The 18,891-nt window shown below is 42.0% G+C and overlaps 1 protein-coding gene across 1 annotated transcript in view; it reads left to right on the top strand.

Annotated features, from left to right (window-relative positions):
• Window positions 1–18,606, top strand: part of CD28 (CD28 molecule) — an 82,074-nt gene extending 63,468 nt beyond the window's left edge. The window contains exons 3-5 of the mRNA XM_073541868.1: window positions 2,368–2,700; window positions 10,675–10,793; window positions 17,774–18,606. Coding sequence (XP_073397969.1) covers window positions 2,368–2,700; window positions 10,675–10,793; window positions 17,774–17,896 — 575 coding nt within the window. The 3' untranslated portion in view covers window positions 17,897–18,606. The remainder of the gene's footprint in view (window positions 1–2,367; window positions 2,701–10,674; window positions 10,794–17,773) is intronic.
• The last annotated feature ends 285 nt before the right edge of the window (window positions 18,607–18,891 follow it).

Genomic DNA, 18,891 nt, shown 5'->3' on the forward strand with positions numbered 1-18,891 from the left:
GGCAAGTTTGATTAAGTATCACATGCTTGAAACAAAGTTGTTTACACACAATTTGTTGTTCCAATCCACACAAAGGAAATAAACATGTCTAAAAGAAAACATGTAATTGCAATAATTTTCTGGGAGAAATACTTCATTTTCTGGATCAATTGTAAGGATGCCAACACTTTTGGCCATAACTGTACACATATGTGGCCATCCACACTGAAGTGTTCTGATGGGCAGAAGGAAGTATACCATTGAAAACACTGCTAATGTCAACGTTATATCTTAGAAAATGATTTTCAACATACTTGGATTTTGTCCCCATGACATTAATTGAACAAATGTGGACTGAACATTTTATACACTATACATTGCCAACCATTTCATAATTTGAAGGTTCAGCCATTGTTGGTCTAATGTGCGTGGCTGTCTTGAAGGAACTTATGGTCTAGTGGAATTATGGGAGATCAGGGTATTGCTAAAATGCACCCTTACTATGGCTGTATGAAAACGACTTAAGTCTTGACTTACATGTATGAGCATTTTGAAGAATTGTATAACATTGTATAAAATTGCTGATATTTTGCTTATTTATTTTACCACTTTTCAATGATATTTTACTTTAGCTGCTGTTTTAACAAAAAAAGTAAAATTAGAATTCTGTTAGTAGCAGAAACAAGGTCATTCTCATGAGCTCAGGGGAGTATTATAGGTCATGTTTGACAGCAAATCTAAAAGAAGGCCAAGTAGACATCATTGAGGAAGGGGGCCAGCAATAAGCTTCCCCTAATGGACTAAGCAGCAGCTCTTAAACTGGTAAACTTTTTAGACATGAGTAGCCAACTGCATCATCCTCATTGAAGAAAAACAGATGTATACATATTACATGTTAAGAAGCTTGATCTTTAGAACTCCTCTGTAGAATCGTATGCCAAAACAATTTTTTCAACCTTTGTATTGTGGTTTTGTTTACTGCACACAACTTCCTGTGTTAAACTTGGGCTACTCTATGCTAAAGAAGTAATCTGGTCTACAGCAGAGTGTTTTGTTTGGGAGGATACTCAAAAAAGAGAAAGTAAAATATTCTCATAAGCAGAGGGGTCTTCCACGTGATGTAGTGAAACTGTGGCTGCTCAGATAAACCACAATAGAATGTTGCAAAAAAAGAAAACCCCACTCTTTATGATTATATTAGAACCAGATTTTATGTAGAAACATTCTCTATCATTATATTTATAGAGTTTGTGTAAAAATACTCTCTATTATTAGGACAACCATATTGTATGTAGATTTATTAAAGAACAATGATGAGTAATAAATGGAACTGATTTTCAGTCTGATGCAAATCTTTTGCGCTTCGTGCACTGTCTATCATTGGTGGTAGAGTGAGACTTCATCCATCAGCCCACAATGATCTTCTGGGAGAGACTTTGTAACTCTTTTATCTGTCTTTTTCTAAGCTTCTCTCAAAGTCGAATTCTTAGGAAAACAAAGAGCCTATAAAAGCCAAATGGTGCTAATTTCATAATAAAACCCAATTACAAAAATGAGTTTTAGCCCAAATACATTCATTTAAGTAAAAAAAAGTCCCTGAATGGTGAACAACTGGATTAAACATAAAGTTATAACTGTCATGATTCCTGCGCTCAGTGTGTCTTGAATGTGGTGACTGATAGCTCAGTTATCAAATCTGCTGCAGGGGCTTGCTGAGCTGTTGGTGTTCTGATGTACAGCCCAGCCCCCTAATCTGAGTCTGGCATGTGCTGAGCTTCTTTCAGGTTTTCTCTGTTCCAGGTGATTACCCAGCTACTTAACTGAGCTGTCAGATCTGTTTCTATGGCATCTGCTCAGTGATGTGCCTTATATTTCTGTACTCTGTTGATGTATTGCTGCCTGACCTTGGACATCATTCTGACCATCCATTTGCCTAGCCCCATTGTTTCGATCTGCTGTCTTCCTGGTATTCTGACCTTGAACCATAACTTGACTTCACCTTTGTCTTTACCCTTTAGTTTTCTACTTACTCTCTTCATATCTGATCCTGGAATGCTTTATTACCCTACCTCATGGCTTGTCACAATAACAAGGTTATAGGATATTTCATTACATATACTGGACAAATTAAAATTTAAAAAAGAAAATGAAGCACACAAATTGCTCATTGACAAAAGATCCAGAATTGCAGGCTTTCCTGCACCATGACCAAGGATTTTTTCATTAAATACAGTAGCATCAATTAACCCAGTCAAAACAGAACAGTTCACAGTTGAGCCTCCTTCACTGCATTCAGAAACCAGGAAATGTGCCCCACCAGGTCATTTGAGCTACCTGCTGAATGATAAATAATAAAATGATTGCTAACGTTATCATCTTCTTTTTCAGAGTCATCATCGATAAAAAACAGATGCACTATCTTTGCTCACAACAACAGTTTAACCTTTTACCTTAATGTAAATGACACAAACAAAGATTTCCGGGTGTCATTGTTCAGAGGAATTAACAAAATGAACAGATTTTGTGAAGGATCTTTCAATGCCTCCCAGATACCCTCCCATTGCAATAAATGCAGGATAATTCCATCAGCAAATTATGTCACCATTCTACTACAAAATGTTACTGAGGCTGATACAGACATTTATTTCTTTTACAAGGAGGTTATGTATCCCCCTCCTTACATCTGTGAAAATGACGAAGGCACTATCATTCATGTGAAAGGTAAGTCCAGAGGACAGTACCACTAAAGCCAGAAGGAAAGATTTACTTAGACTTGCCTTTTAAACCTCAGTCTAACAACTGACATACAAGTGAGTAACATACTAAATTTATTAAGAGGTGTGTGCTCAATACTAAAGTTGATGTATCTTTGACAGTCCATGCAGCATTATCTGAAATTTTCGATTGCTCTATAGCAAGAAATATTTGCTCTCTAGTATATCTGTTGGACAGATGGTGCCCACATCCTGCACAAACTCATCTCTTGTTTGGCCACTTTTGGATGTTTTTCTATAGCTTGTGAATAACACAATTTTTTCATGCATTTTTTACATGTTTAGTTATTAATTTTTTTATTTATTTTTATTTCACAAGTTTTTTTTGCCTGTAATGAAGCCAATGGCAAAATGCATGAAAAATGGCAGATGGCTGAGTTTGTAGAAGATGGTAGGCAGCAAAAAGAGTGGGAAAAAAAATCTATCAAAAATACAGTTTTTAGTGCATTTTCATATTTTCTTACTAACTTGCAGACAACAGAAAATGAGGGAAAAAAGCCACATGAACTTTTATAGCAATACTTGGCTATCTTTTTTATAAGATGACTCAGCAGTTTTCACGTTCATGTTCTATGCTTGATTATCATGGAAAAAACATGTAACCATTAAAGTCTATGGGGCTTTTCACATCAGTCTGTTTTTTTTGTATGCCATTTGTATCTTTTTTTGCTTATGTAAAACAACACAGATGTCTAAGGCTACTTTCACACTAGCGTCGTGCAGTGCACGTCGCTATGCGACATTGCAGCGCACCGACGCATAGTGTGGAAGTGCCGCACAACAGGGGCAGCGGATGCTGTTTTTCAACGCATCCGCTGCCCCATTGTGAGGTGCGGGGAGGCGGGGTCGGAAATGCTGCAGAAGACACACCAAAAAACGTTACATGTAACGTTTTTTGGTGCGTCGTCTGCAGCATTTCCGACCGCGCACGTGCGGCCGGAACTCCGCCCCACCTCCCCGCACCTCACAATGGGGCAGCGGATGCGTTGAAAAACAGCACGACGGTTGCGACGTGTGGCAATGCGTCGCACTACGTCATTAATAAAAGTCTATGGAGAAAAAACGCATCCTGCAAGCACTTTTGCAGGATGCGTTTTTTCTTCAAAACGACGCATAGCGACGTGCAGTGCACGACGCTAGTGTGAAAGTAGCCTAAATGAAACCTATGGGCTAACATCAGATTTTCAAATACAAGTGATATACGTGTTTTCACAGATAGCAATCGTACCTGTGATAGTCCATGGGGCTAATCACATTTGGAATATCATGGAGACATGTCTGGTTTTGATCAGAGGGTCTGTTCAAAATTGACAATGGAAGTAAATGGGTCTGTGAAAAAATCGGACCACGCTTGGAAGACAGCTGACTGCAGTCTTATTTTCAAGGACTGTCAGAATGGAGAAGGTGGAGAATTATTTTTTTTTATCTCTCCATGAAAGAGAAAAATGGATTACGCTTCATAGTCTAGTCTCTGTTTACCTCAATTACGTGAATAACATTGCCAGAAGAAGACCCATAAGGAGTGCAGAAAGGGGAGAAAAATGCATGTTAATATGTTAGTAACGTAATTTTAAAAGGTTAGGCCGGGTTCACACTTGTGCTTGGCTAGTCTGCATATGGCTGCGTAATTCTTCCCTTAAGCTTCGCCTACTCTCTGCCTACTTCCGAATGTGTGCTTTGTCATCCTGCGTATCTATCTTTAACATTGCATACGCAGGGACATGCGTTTTAAGCAGATGCGTCCACATGCAGTGTTTTGAGGTGCCCGCCGAATGCAGCATGTTGCATTTCTGTGTGGTCGGCGGGTACATCAAAATGTCGCATGCGGACACATCCGCATACAACACATGTCTCTGTAAACCCAATGTTAAAGATAGGTATGGGGGACAATGCAGAATGCATGTAGAAGTAGGCGGAGCATAGGCGGAGCTTATGGGAAGAAGTACGCAGCCATACTGTAACGAATGGAAGCGGAGGCACAGATGGTGAAGTGCACATTTGTTTACTGCTATTTTTTGTGGAACCACGGGACCACAGTCCTGGGGGCTCTGAAGGGGGCATGACTATGCGAGCCCCAGTCACCCGTAGTAAGACCCCTCAAACACGATCAGAATGGAATGACCGAGGGACACAGGTGCTACCTCCAGTTAGACCCCGGACACATGGAAGCCGGCCCAGCGGAATTGGTGCACAGACAGGGATAAAAGTAGCGGAGAACTTGACAGACGAGAAGCAGTGTGATGGGACGGAGCTGGGTCAGGCAGTGCTGACATCGTCATGGGTAACGGAGTGACGGACGGCTGAGCAGGATGGTACTTGCACAAGCAGCACTGGTATTGTCCTGGGTATGGAATAGCAAGCTGCTGATAGTCTAGGAAGACAAACGGTATTAGCAGGATACTGGCTGGACACTGGAAAGACACAATTGGACACAGGCACATCAGAACACTAAAGCGGAACTAGCAACAGGAGACACTTGTTGCTCTGGCGCCTTCTCTATGGCAGAGGGGCCAGAAATAACACACACAAGAGTACCATTGGATAACATTTTTGAAAAATGTACGCTGTCTCTTTGAGAGACCGGAAGCGCGCTCGCGACCTAAACCTCATACCCAGGGATGTGCTGACCGCGTGCCAGGAAGCAGGATCAGGGGAGAGAGCCGAGGCAGGGTGGCAGGGAGCACACTGAGAGCGGGGACCCTGACAGGTGACCCATGGAGGTACGGGCACCACAGCGAGTGTACAGGGACCCCGGCAGGGATACCGTGCAGGCACAGTTGTTACACATACACAGACCAGCCAAACGCAAGTGTGAACACCCGGCCTTATTCCTTCACTATCAATCACAGCTGAGAGGCTGAAAAAAATAACAAAAATAAACTTGTCAAACTTAGTCATTTACCCAAAAGTGCTCACTGCTCCGGATATGGCAAGAGGCTTTTGTTTATTTGGTTGTTCATTGATACATCCTGTTTTTCTTTTTATTAGACTTCACACATGCTCAGAAGATGCATGAAATTTTTCTAGAAGTCTCAATATTTAACTGTGAATTAAAATATAAATGCAACTTGGGCTTTATTTATATTGTATGACAAAGAAGCTTTTTTTGCCTACAGCAACCAATCAGTGATTAACTTTCATTTATTTTATTTACTTTTATTTATTAACACCTTAGTGACCACCAATACGTCTATTAACTGACCTGTGATATTAGAGACAAGCATCCCCCCCCCGACGAGTGACAATCCACCAGCTGTCTGATGTACACTATAACTGATAACTTGCTGCATCAGCCATGATCCGTGTTGGCACCGACTATGGTGGTTTAACCCCTTAAATGCTGCTGTAAATAGTGACTTCGGCATCTAGTTGGTTAACATAGAGTGATGGCTTCCTCCTTAACCCCATTGGCACCCTGAGATCTTGATCGTGTGGTCATGCTGCTTGCCATGGCAGTTCATGGCCAAATAACGACATTAAGATCTTCCAGCTATAGCAGCCTGTTCATAAGTTATCAATTTTTAGGTGGTAAAAATAAACTTTTTCAATCTTGTCATGCCACTTTGCATTAATTCCTGAAAATCACCAGAAGGGTTAATGAACTATCCAAAAGCAATTTTGAGAGGTGCCTTTTTTAAAATGGTATCACTTTAGGAGGTTTCCAGTACATAGGACCCACAAAGTCACTTCAAAACTGAACAGGTCCATAAAAAAAAATATGTTTTGTAAATTTCCTTGAAAAAACGAAAAAATTACTGCTACGTGTTTAACCCTTCTAAACTGTTAACAAGATAAAACAACATTTTACAAATGGTGCTGATGTAAAGCAGACATGAGGGAAATGTTATTTATTAATGTTTTTCTGTGATATAACTACCTGGATTATATAACTGCCTGATTATAATCATTCAAAGTTAGAAAATTGCTAATTTAAAAAACAAATGGTCAAATTTCAGATATTTTTATAAATAAATACAAAACATATCAACTTAAACTTACCATTATCATAAAGTACGATACATAACAAAAAAATCTCAAAATCATTGGAATATGTTGAAGCATTCCACAGTTATTACTACATAAAGTGACAGTGGTCAGATTTTAAAAAATTGGCCCGGTCACTAAGGGGATATTATACATCACTGGTGAAATGAAAGCTGTGATTGGTTCCTATAGGTGACAAAGAACTAGTAGAACACAGATAGCCAGATACATCTAAAACACATTCAGAATTCTTCAGAGGAGGATTATACACCTGTACACAAAGTAGTTTGGACAGAAATAGGGGCCTCTAATCTATCCCCTGACAGATGATGGCAGAGAAAATAAAGATTCGACATGTACGATTTCAGACTGCCAATCATTTTATTCGTTGCAAGATAAGGCCTTGCCCGCAGAGTCTGACAGTGGCTCTCTAGAAGAGAAATCAGGAAGCCTCGGCAAGCGTTTTTTTTATAGTGGAGTCAGCTATTTATGGCCATATACAGTGTGTCCGTAAAGTCATAGTGCACTATTGACCAGTCACAGGAAAATATACAGTCAAGCCATGGCCACCACGATCCCCGGATCTGACGCCCTTAGACTTTTACTTTTGGAGCTATGTGAAGCAACTTATGTACATTGAACATATCAACGACATTAATCACTTAAAACAGAGAATCCCAGATGTTATTCACTCTGTTACACCAGTCGTCCTTACTGGTGAACTTCACTATCGTTTGGATGTGTGTAGGGCAACAAATGGAGCCCACATCAAACTGCACTGAACAGGTATGAAACTGGGAGGGTTTTCTTTCATTTGAAGCAGATTTCACATTTCTTTCTTCTTCTGTTGCTTTCCAGTGACTGGTCAAAAGTGCACCATGACTTTATGGACACACTGTAGTATATACACGACACAGATCTTAGCTCAAGATGTCAAGCGCTAGTTCCAAGGTAACGGTATATCTGAATCTGACAACCAGCCTCTGAATGATGAAAACACATATCATACCTTCAGCAACAGCTGGCGCTCACTTCCCACTGATCTAATGGTGAGAAAAGCAAATGAGACAATCCGTTTAATACACATTATGGCCCTGACATTTTGAAGATGGGCAATATTCAGCTGCTTTTGATGAGGAGGATGTGTTGGAGTAATACGCTCCTGATTTAATAGGAGGTGTCTGTCAAGTGGTCTGCACCTCATCAAAAATTGTACTCCAGTAAGGGACTTGAGTAAGGATTCTTGCCTAAGGTACAACTAGCTTATCATCTATATATAAACGCCTTATCATGTCTGTCTGTATTTGAAATCGCGGGCCGCTGATTGGTCGCGAACGCCAGGCCCCCGCCAGGCCGCAACCAATCAGCGACAGGCGCAGCGGTTTGTAACGGTAAGCTGCGTCTGCCGCTGATTGGTCGCGGCCGCGCTCAATCGGGCGAAGGCCTTAATCTGTAAAAAAGAGAATTAAAATAAAAAAAAGGTTATTCTCACCTTCCGACAGCCTCCTGTCTTCTTTCAACGCGCCCGGCCTCGCGTTCCCAGTAATGCTTTGCGGCTTAGACCACTGATGATGTCACTGTCACGAGAGCGAGAAAGAAGACCGACGTCACTCTCGCGAGAGCGAGAAAGAAGACCGACGTCATCAGCGGTCTAAGCCGCAAAGCATTACTGGGAACGCAAGGCCGGGTGCGTGGAAAGAAGACAGGAGGCCGTCGGAAGGTGAGAATAACTTTTTCTTATTTTTCAATATTATTTTTTTACATGCTAGAGGGCCGCGGCAGTGATTGGTCGCGGCTACAGGGCCGCGTTGCTGATTGGTCATAGACAGAGGGCCGTGACGCTGATTGGTCACGGCTACATGGAAAGGGGGTGAGGGGACCATGCATACCAGGATTGGGGGGTGAGGGGACCATGCATACCAGGATTGGGGGGGTGAGGGGACCATGCATACCAGGAAAGGGGAATGAGGGGACCATGCATACCACAAAAGGGGAGTGAAGGGGCCATGTATACCAGGATAAGGGGTGAGGGAACCATGCATACCAGGATTGGGGGGTGAGGGGACCATGCATACCAGGATTGGGGGGTGAGGGGACCATGCATACCAGGATAGGGGGGTGAGGGGACCATCCATACCAGGATTGGGGGGTGAGAGGACCGGGCATACCAGGAAAGGGGGTGATGGTGAGCATACATACCAGGATTGGGGTGTGAGAGGACCATGCATACCAGCAAAGGGGGGTGTGGGGACCATGCATACCAAGAAAGGGGGGTGAGGGGACCATGCATACCAGGATGGGGGGGTGAGGGGACCATGCATACCAGGATTGAGGGGTGAGAGGACCATGCATACCAGGACTGGGGGGTGAGGGGACCATGCATACCCCAAAAGGGGGTAAGAGGACCATGCATACCAGGACTGGGGGGTGAGGGGACCATGCATATCAGGAAAGGGGGGTGAGGGGACCATGCATACCAGGATAGGGGGGTGAGGGGACCATCCATACCAGGATTGGGGGGTGAGAGGACTGGGCATACCAGGAAAGAGGGTGATGGTGAGCATACATACCAGGATTGGGGTGTGAGAGGACCATGCATACCAGCAAAGGGGGGTGAGGGGACCATGCATACCAAGAAAGGGGGGTGAGGGGACCATGTATACCAGGATGGGGGGGGTGAGGGGACCATGCATACCAGGATTGAGGGGTGAGAGGACCATGCATACCAGGACTGGGGGGTGAGGGGCCCATGCATACCCCAAAAGGGGGTAAGAGGACCATGCATACCAGGATTGGGGGGTGAGGGGACCATGCATATCAGGAAAGGGGGGTGAGGGGACCATGCATACCAGGATAGGGGGGTGATGAGACCATGCATACCAGGAAAGGGGGTGAGGATACCATGCATACCAGGATTGGGGGGTGAGGGGACCATGCATACCAGGAAAGGTGGGTGACAGTGAGCATACATACCAGGATTGGGGTGTGAGAGGACCATGCATACCAGCAAAGGGTGTGAGGGGACCATGCATACCAAGAAAGGGGGGTGAGGGGACCATGCATACCAGGATAGGGGGGTGAGGGGACCATGCATACTAGGATTGGGGGGTGAGAGGACCATGCATACCAGGATTGGGGGGTGAGGGGACCATGCATACCCCGAAAGGGGGGTAAGAGGACCATGCATACCAGGAAAGAGGGGTGAGACGACCATGCATACCAGGATTGGGGGTGAGAGGACCATGCATACCAGGATTGGGGGGTGAGGGGACCATGCATACCCCAAAAGGAGGGTAAGAGGACCATGCATAACAGGAAAGAGAGGTGAGAGGACCAGGCATACCAGGAATGGGGGGGGAGAGGACCATGCATTCCCGGATTGGGGGGTCAGGGGACCATGCATACTAGGATAGGGGGTTGAGGGGTAGCATGCATATCAGGATTGGAGGTGAGAGAACCATACATATCAGGATTGGGGGTGAGAGAACCATACATATCAGGATTGGGGGGTGCATTTTTGCATTATTATTAAATCTTCAAAAATAAACTGTATACATATTCTAGAATACCCAATGCATTAGAATCGGGCCACGATCTAGTGAATTTTATAAGCTTCTACGTCATGCCCCCGTCGTGCCATAGTCCCACCCCATCTCCTTTTTGATGGAGGTGAATGAAACTGGTGTAAAAACGTAAAAAATCACAAAGTGTTTGCTCAACTCTGTGCTGTACAAAAATCTATGACTTTTTAAATTGATTCATGGCAGAACTCTGGTGAATAATCTTGATGAAGGCAGGCCTATATATATTTACGCTTGTTAAATGAATGGACACAAGTCAATCAAATCATCATACATTTCTTTCTGTTTGGGTCTAATCCTACATGTATGATTCTAGGCTAACACTTATCAGTTTATTCTGCTTTTTACTTTTTCAGAACTTAAACTGCACAAGGTTGGAATAGAAATTCAGAAACCGCACCTAAGTGTTTTAATCATACTGGGATGTATTGCCGCATACAGTCTCATAATCACTACATCATTTATATATATTTTGGTAAGGTAATTATGTAGAATTGTAGAATTGTATTTATTTCATCACTTTGCAAATTATGTGCAAATTAAAAAAGGTATTGTAGCACTGTGTTGCCACTTCAACAGGGACAGCGTTGATAGATAATCTAATGATGCCAAATCCTTCTATTTATACAGGATACTGATAACCACATTATACAATTCTTAAAGGGATTGTCCAGTATTCTAACAACATCTCAATTGCTATATTTGCCAGTATAAAATAAAGACTGCCTAAGCTCACATCTGATGTCGGTGCAGTTCCAGTGAAGGTGGTGCCGCCTCTCTCAGGTCTTGCTTGACATTATGTCTTAGGAGGTCTGCAGCCAATCAGCGGCCGTTAATGGGCCGCTTCACTCTCACTTTATTCATACATAACTGACATATGGAGGAAGTCAAACAGCAGCAGTATGTTAGTCATAAGCATCTGAAAAAAATGATATGCTGATATCTGAGACCCAATGACTTGTTCCACAGATACTCACATTTTTCTTCATATGTAAATGAGCTGTTATGATCTATGGGTCGGACATAGATCTTTCTGTGAATCTGCCTTCAAAGCTTATTTTAACCCCTTAGTGACAGAGCTATTTGGTACTTAATGATTAAGCCAATTTTTACAATTCTGACCACCGTCAGTTTATGAGGTTATAGCTCTGGACGCTTCAACTGATTCTGAGAATGTTTTTTTCATGGCATATTATACTTCATGTTAGTGGTAAAATTTCCTCAATATAGTTTGCGTTTATTTATGAAAAATATTTGCAATTTTCAAACTTTTAATTTTTTACACTTTAACCCCTTCACTACCAAGGGTGGTTTGCACGTTAACTACCGGGCCAATTTTTACAATTCTGACCACTGTACCTTTATGAGGTCATAACTCTGGAACGCTTCTATGGATCCCGGTGATTCTGACATTGTTTTCTCGTGACATATTGTACTTCATGTTAGTGGTAAAATTGCATTCAAATAACTTGCGTTTATTTGTGAAAAAATGGAAATTTGGCGAAAATTTTGAAAATTTCACAATTTTCCAACTTTGAATTTTTATGCCCTTAAATCACAGCGATACGGCACACAAAAAACTTAATACATAACATTTCCCACATGTTTACTTTACATCAGCACAGTTTTGGAACCAAAATTTTTTTTTGTTAGGAAGTTATAAGGGTTAAAAATTGACCAGCGATTTCTCATTTTTGCAACACCATTTTATTTTTAGGGAGCACTTCACATTTGAAGCCACTTTGAGGGGTCTATATGATAGAAAATACCCAAAAGTGACACCATTCTAAAAACTGCACCCCTTAAGGTGCTTAAAACCACATTCAAGAAGTTTATTAACCCTTTAGGTGCGTCACAGGAATTTTTTGAATATTAAAAAAAAAATGAACATTTAACTTTTTTTCACAAAAAAAATACTTCAGGTTCAATTTTCTTTATTTTACCAAGGGTAACAGGAGAAATTGGACTGCAAGACTTATTGTGCAATTTGTCCTGAGTACGCTGATACCTGATATGTGGGGGGAACCACTGTTTCGGCGCATGGCAGAGCTCAGAATGGAAGGAGCGCCGTTTGACTTTTTCAATGCAAAATTGGCTGGAATTCAGATCAGACGCCATGTCATGTTTGGCGAGCCCCTGATGTACCTAAACAGTGGAAAAACCCCCAAGTGACCCCATTTTGGAAACTAGACCCCCCAAGGAACTTATCTAGATATGTGGTGAGAACTTTGAACCCACAAGGGCTTCACAGAAGTTTATAACGTACAGCGGTACAATTAAAAAATCATATTTTTTCCACAAAAATGATCTTTTCACCCCCAATTTTTATTTTTCCAAGGGTAACAGGACCCTAAAAGTTATTGTGCAATTTGTCCTGAGTACGCTGATACCCCATATGTGGGTGTAAATGACTATTTGGGCGCATAGCAGAGCTCGGAAGGGAAGCAGCGCCATTTGACGTTTTTGGCTAGAATTGAGATCGGACACCATGTCGCGATTGGAAAACCCCTGATGTACCAAAACAGTGGAAACCCCCCACAAATGACACCATTTTGGAATCTAGACCCCCCAAGGAACTTATCTAGATGTGTGGTGAGAACTTTGAACCCCCAAGGGCTTCACAGAAGTTTATAACGTACAGCAGTACAATTAAAAAATCATATTTTTTCCACAAAAATGATCTTTTCACCCTCAATTCTTATTTTTCCAAAAGTAACAGGACCCTAAAAGATATTGTGCAATTTATCCTGAGTACGCTGATACCCCACATGTGGGGGTAAACCACTATTTGGGCGTATGGCAGAGCTCGGAAGGGAAGCAGCGCCATTTGACGTTTTTGGCTGGAATTGAGATCGGACACCATGTCGCGTTAGGAAAGCCCCTGATGTACCAAAACAGTAGAAACCCCCCACAAGTGACCCCATTTTGGAAACTAGACCCCCTAATGAACTTATCTAGATGTGTGGTGAGCACTTTGAACCCCCCAGTGCTTCACAGAAGTTTATAACGACCGGGCGTGAAAATAAAAATATCGTATTTTTTCAACAAACATCATCTTTTAGTCCCCATTTTTTATTTTCCCAAGGGTAACAGGAGAAATTGGACCCCAAAAGTTGTTGTCCAATTTGTCCTGAGTACGCTGATACCTCATATGTGGGAGAAAACTACTGTATGGGCACACGTCGGGGCTCGGAAGGGAAGTAGTGACGTTTTGGAATGCAGACTTTGATGGAATGGTCTGCGGGTGTCATGTTGCGTTTGGAGAGCCCCTGATGTACCTAAACAGTGGAAACCCCCAACAAGTGACCCCATTTTGGAAACTAGACCTCCTAATGAACTTATCTAGATGTGTGGTGAGCACTTTGAACCCCCCAGTGCTTCACAGAAGTTTATAACGACCGGGCGTGAAAATAAAAATATCGTATTTTTTCAACAAACATCATCTTTTAGTCCCCATTTTTTTTATTTTCCCAAGGGTAACAGGAGAAATTGGACCCCAAAAGTTGTTGTCCAATTTGTCCTGAGTACGCTGATACCTCATATGTGGGAGAAAACTACTGTATGGGCACACGTCGGGGCTCGGAAGGGAAGTAGTGACGTTTTGGAATGCAGACTTTGATGGATTGGTATGCGGGTGTCATATGCGTTTGGAGAGCCCCTAATGTACCTAAACTATTGAAACTCCCCACAAGTGACCCCATTTTGGAAACTAGACCCCCCACCGAGCTTATCTAGATGTGTGGAGAGCACTTTGAACCCCCAAGTGCTTCACAGAAGTTTATAACGCCTGGGCGTGAAAATAAAAAAAACATTTTTTTCCGCAAAATTATATTTTTGCCCCCAATTTTTTATTTTCCTAAGGGTAACAGGAGAAATTGGACCCCAAAAGTTGTTTTGTAATTTGTCCTGAGTAGGCTGATACCCTACATGTGGGGGTAAAACACTGTTTGGGCACATGGCAGAGCTTGGAAGGGAAGGAGCACCATTTGACTTTTTCAACGCAGAATTGGCTGGAATTGAGATCAGACGCCATGTTGCCTTTGGAGAGCACCTGATGTGCCCAAACAGTGGAAACCCCCAATTATAACTCCAACCCGAACCTCAACACACCCCTAACCCTAATCTGAGCCCTAGCCCTAACCCTAGCCCTAACCCTAGCCCTAACCCTAACCCTAGCCCTAACCCTACCGGGAAAATGGAAATAAATACATTTTCTTTTAGTTTTATTATTTTTCCCTAACTAAGGGGGTGATAACGGGGGGTCAGATTTACGATTTATGGCGGTTTTTATGTTTGGCGGCTGTCGCACGCTAAAAGACGCTTTTTATTGTAAAAATAGTTTTTGCATCACCACATATTGTGAGCTATAATTTTTCCGTATTTTGACCCACCGAGTCATGTGAGGTCTTATTTTTTGCGGGACGAGTTGACGTTTTTATTGGTACCATTTTCGGGCACGTGACATTTTTTGATCGCTTTTTATTCCGATTTTTGGGACGCAGAATGAACAAAAACCAGCGTTTCATGAATTTCTTTTGGGGGGGTGCGTTTACACCGTTCCGCGTGCGGTAAAATTGATAAAGCGGTTTTATTCTTCGGGTCAGTACGGTTACAGCGATACCTCATTTAGGTCTTTTTTTATGTTTTGTCGGTTTTTTGCAATGAAAACTATTTTATATAAAAAATAATTATTTTTGTATCGCTTTATTCTGCGAGCTATAACTTTTTTATTTTTTTGCGGATGATGCTGTATGGTGGATCGTTTTTTGCGGGACAAGATGACGTTTTCAGCGGTACCATGCATATTTATATGCGTCTTTTTGATCGCGCGTTATTGCACTTTTTGTTCGGTGGTATGATAATAAATCATTATTTTTTGCTTCGTTTTTTATTTTTATTTTTTAAGGGGTTCGCTAAAGGGGTTAACTAATGGGACAGTTTTATAGGGCAGGTCATTATGGACGCGGCGATACCAAATATGTGTACTTTTATTGTTTTTGTTTTTTTTTATTTTGAAAAAATGGATTTATTGGGGAATATTTTTTTTTTTTTTTTACTGATTTATTTAGCGATTTTTTTTAAATTATTTTTAACACTTTTTTTTTTTTTTTTTTTACTTTATTACCTTGTCCCAGGTGGGACATCACTGTCCTGTGACAGATCGCTGATCTGTCACATCACAGATCACTGTGACAGATCAGCGATCTGTCACAGGCACTGCTGCAGACTTCCTCATGCCTGCGCTTTGCAGGCAGTGAGGAAGTCAGCTCCCTGCAGGCCCCCGTCGCCATCTTGGATCCGGGGGCCTGTAGGGAAAGAGACCCCCGCAGCAGCGCTGCACATTGCGCTGCCGTGGGGGGCTCAGGGAAGCACGGAGGGAGCCCCCTCCCTGCCGATGCTTTCCTTTAACCCCCGGTACACCGCGATCGCGTTTGATCGCGGTGTGCAAGGGGTTAACGTGTCGGGGGCGGTCCGTGACCGCCCCTGACACATTGTGCCGGGTGTCAGCTATGATAATTAGCTGACACTCGGCCGCGATCAGCGGCGCTCACCACGTGGGCGCCGCTGATCGCGATGACGTAATATTCCGTCCATGGTAATTAGGTCCATGGACACATGGACGGAATATTACGTCAATTGTAGGTAAGGGGTTAATCAAAGTGGTGTCACACAAAATAGTTAATAAATAACATTTCCCACATGTCTACTTTACATCAGCATCAATTTTGGAAATATAATTTTTTGGTAGAACGTTAAAAGGGTTAAAAGTTGACCAGCGATTTCTTATTTTTCCAGCAAAATTTACAAAACCATTTGAAGCGAGTTTGGGGGGTCAATATAACAGAAAATACCCAAAAGTGACACCATTATAAAAACTGCACCCCTCAAGGTGCTTAAAACCACATTGAAGAAGTTTATTAACCCTTCAGTTGTTTCACGAGAACTAAAGCAATGTGGAAGGAAAAAATGAACATTTTACTTTTTTCACAAAAAATTTACTTTGAAACCAATTATTTTTATTTTCACAAGGGTATCAGGAGAAATGGATCAGAAAATTTGTTGTGCAATTTCTCTTTTGTACACCGATACCCCATATGTGGGGAAAAGCTACTGTTTGGGCGCATGGCAGGGCTAAGAAGGGAGGGAGCATTATTTGACTTTTTGAACGCAAAATTGGCTGGAATCAATGATAGCGCCATCTCACATTTGGAGACTCCCTGATGTACCTAAACAGTAGAAACTCCCCAATTCTAACTCCAACCCTATCCTCAACACATCCCTAATCCCAACCCTAACCATAACCCTAACTCTAACACACACCTAACCCTAATCCCAACCCTAACCGTAATCGAAACCATAACCACTACCCTAACCCAAGCCCAACCCTAACTTTAGCCCCAGCCCTAACCCTAGCCCCAACCCTAACATTAACTTTAGCCCAATCCTAACCCTAACTTTATCCCAACCCTAACCCTATCTTTAGCACAACCCTAACCCTAACTTTAGCCCAACTCACATTAGCCCAACTCACTTTAGCCCAAGTGTAACCCTAATGGAAAAATGGAAATAAACACTTTTTTTTATTTTTTTTCTAGCTAACTAAGGTAGCATTAAAGGGGGGTTTGATTTACTATTACTAGTATTTTTCCAATAGGAAATTTTTCCAATAGGAAAAATTTCCTATTGTTGTTGGGTACCAGCCGGCAGATCTCGGGGGCGCACTGCGCATGCACCCACCATTTTCTCCTGGAAGAAGACACCGGAGCCCATGGGACTTCGCGGGGAGTTACAGGGACAACGGAGGTACCAGTGGGGATAGGGGGACCCTATTTATTTGTCTGAGAAATTAAATGGAAAATCTGACTTTATTTTGTGGTCGCCGTCATATAACGGCGATTGTAACACCAGGGTTGGTAAAAACAACCAAAATCATGTTCTCTGGGGTCTCAGCTACCGCCGGTAGTCAAGACCCCAGAGAAATTCCGACTCTAGGGGGCACTATACCCTTATTCCTCAGTGTCGTTCAAAAGCGGCTCTGTGGCATAAATACCCTTAACTGCCACCATTGAAAGGCATATCTGCTGTCGTTAAGGGGTTAAATGAAAAGGAGGGTTACCAATGTGAGACAAGTATATCAGGAGAGCAGATTGTCAGTCATTACATGTCTCACTGGTAACACCCCCTTTCATTTCAAATAAGCTCTGGAGGAAGATTTTCATGTAGATCATTGTTCGGCCCATAGATCTTAAAAGCTATAGTTGCAGATATCAAGGCATCATTTTATCGAGCTTCCTATGCCCTACATACCATGTAGATGGCTTAGCAGGGTTGATCCTACTGACAGATTACCTTTAAGGGAGGTGGAGACATTTATAGCTAAGCTTCTCTTTAAAAACTGCACATTGTGTTCACTTGTAAATAGAAAAAATAACAACTTTGAGATTTTTTTTGCAGAGAAAAAGAAGAAGAACTCGAATTCAACAGAGTGAATATATTAATGTTGTCCCGCGACGACCAAAAAACAATAAACCTTATGTGCCTTATGCAGCCAATCCTGTTCATCCTTGTACTCGCTGACAACTGCATATGCTAGACAGATATTCCATCTGTCTGTCTTTTACCAGGACTGTCGCAACAGCAAAACAGCAGTCTCTATCCTGAATAATCATAATAGTGTTTGTTCTTATTAATTTCAATATTTGTTTAAAAAAGACTGTCTCATGTGCATTAACATTACAAATGATATATTTGGTATCGTAACATCCGTAAAAGCCCTATTTATCAAAACATAAAATCGGTAAACGGTGTAAAGAGGAAAAAAAAATAAAATGACAGTATTGCAGCTTTTAGGTCTCTGCAGCAGCGCGATAAAAAATGCAATAAGGAGCAATAGAAACACAAGCACACCATGGAAAGAATAAGCCGTCACACAGTTCCATTCATGGAAAAATAAAAAAGTTATGAGCCTTGAAAAATGGTGTCACAAGCCAAATTATTTTTGTTCAGTTCAGAATTTATGTCAATCAACCAATAAAATAGGGAAAAAACTATTCATGCTTCATATCTCTGTAATCATACGTACTGTACCTAAAGAATAATGTTATCGGGTCATTTTTAATGCATAATAAACACAGTAAGAATAAAACTCAAAGAACAATGGTGGAATTGAGATTTTTCACCATTACACCTCACTTATGGGTAAAGACCCTGATTCTATTGATGTATCTCTTACTAGGATGCTTGTTGTTGTTGTTTTTTAATAAAGTCACAGTTTTATCTGCTGCAGATCTACCAATTGTCTGAATGCTGAGATCTGTGTATCCCTGCTAGCATCACTGATTGACAGCTTTTTCTGTAGGCTGTGCATAGACAGAAACCTTCCAATTAGTGGTGGAATAAGGGCTATTCATGAATATGGAGGACTACATGGCAACAGGTTTACTAGTCCTTTATCGATAATTCCCTTCCAATAAATCACTGATTTTATCAAAACTGCAGCAAGCAGTTCGGTAAGTGATGCATAACTGGGATCAGTGTCTCGGTCTCTACATTATGCTGCTTTCAAACTAGGT

Source organism: Dendrobates tinctorius, unplaced genomic scaffold (genome assembly GCF_039654945.1).
Source record: "Dendrobates tinctorius isolate UK_male_01 unplaced genomic scaffold, ASM3965494v1 ptg000125l, whole genome shotgun sequence".
Lineage (NCBI taxonomy): Eukaryota > Metazoa > Chordata > Amphibia > Anura > Dendrobatidae > Dendrobates > Dendrobates tinctorius.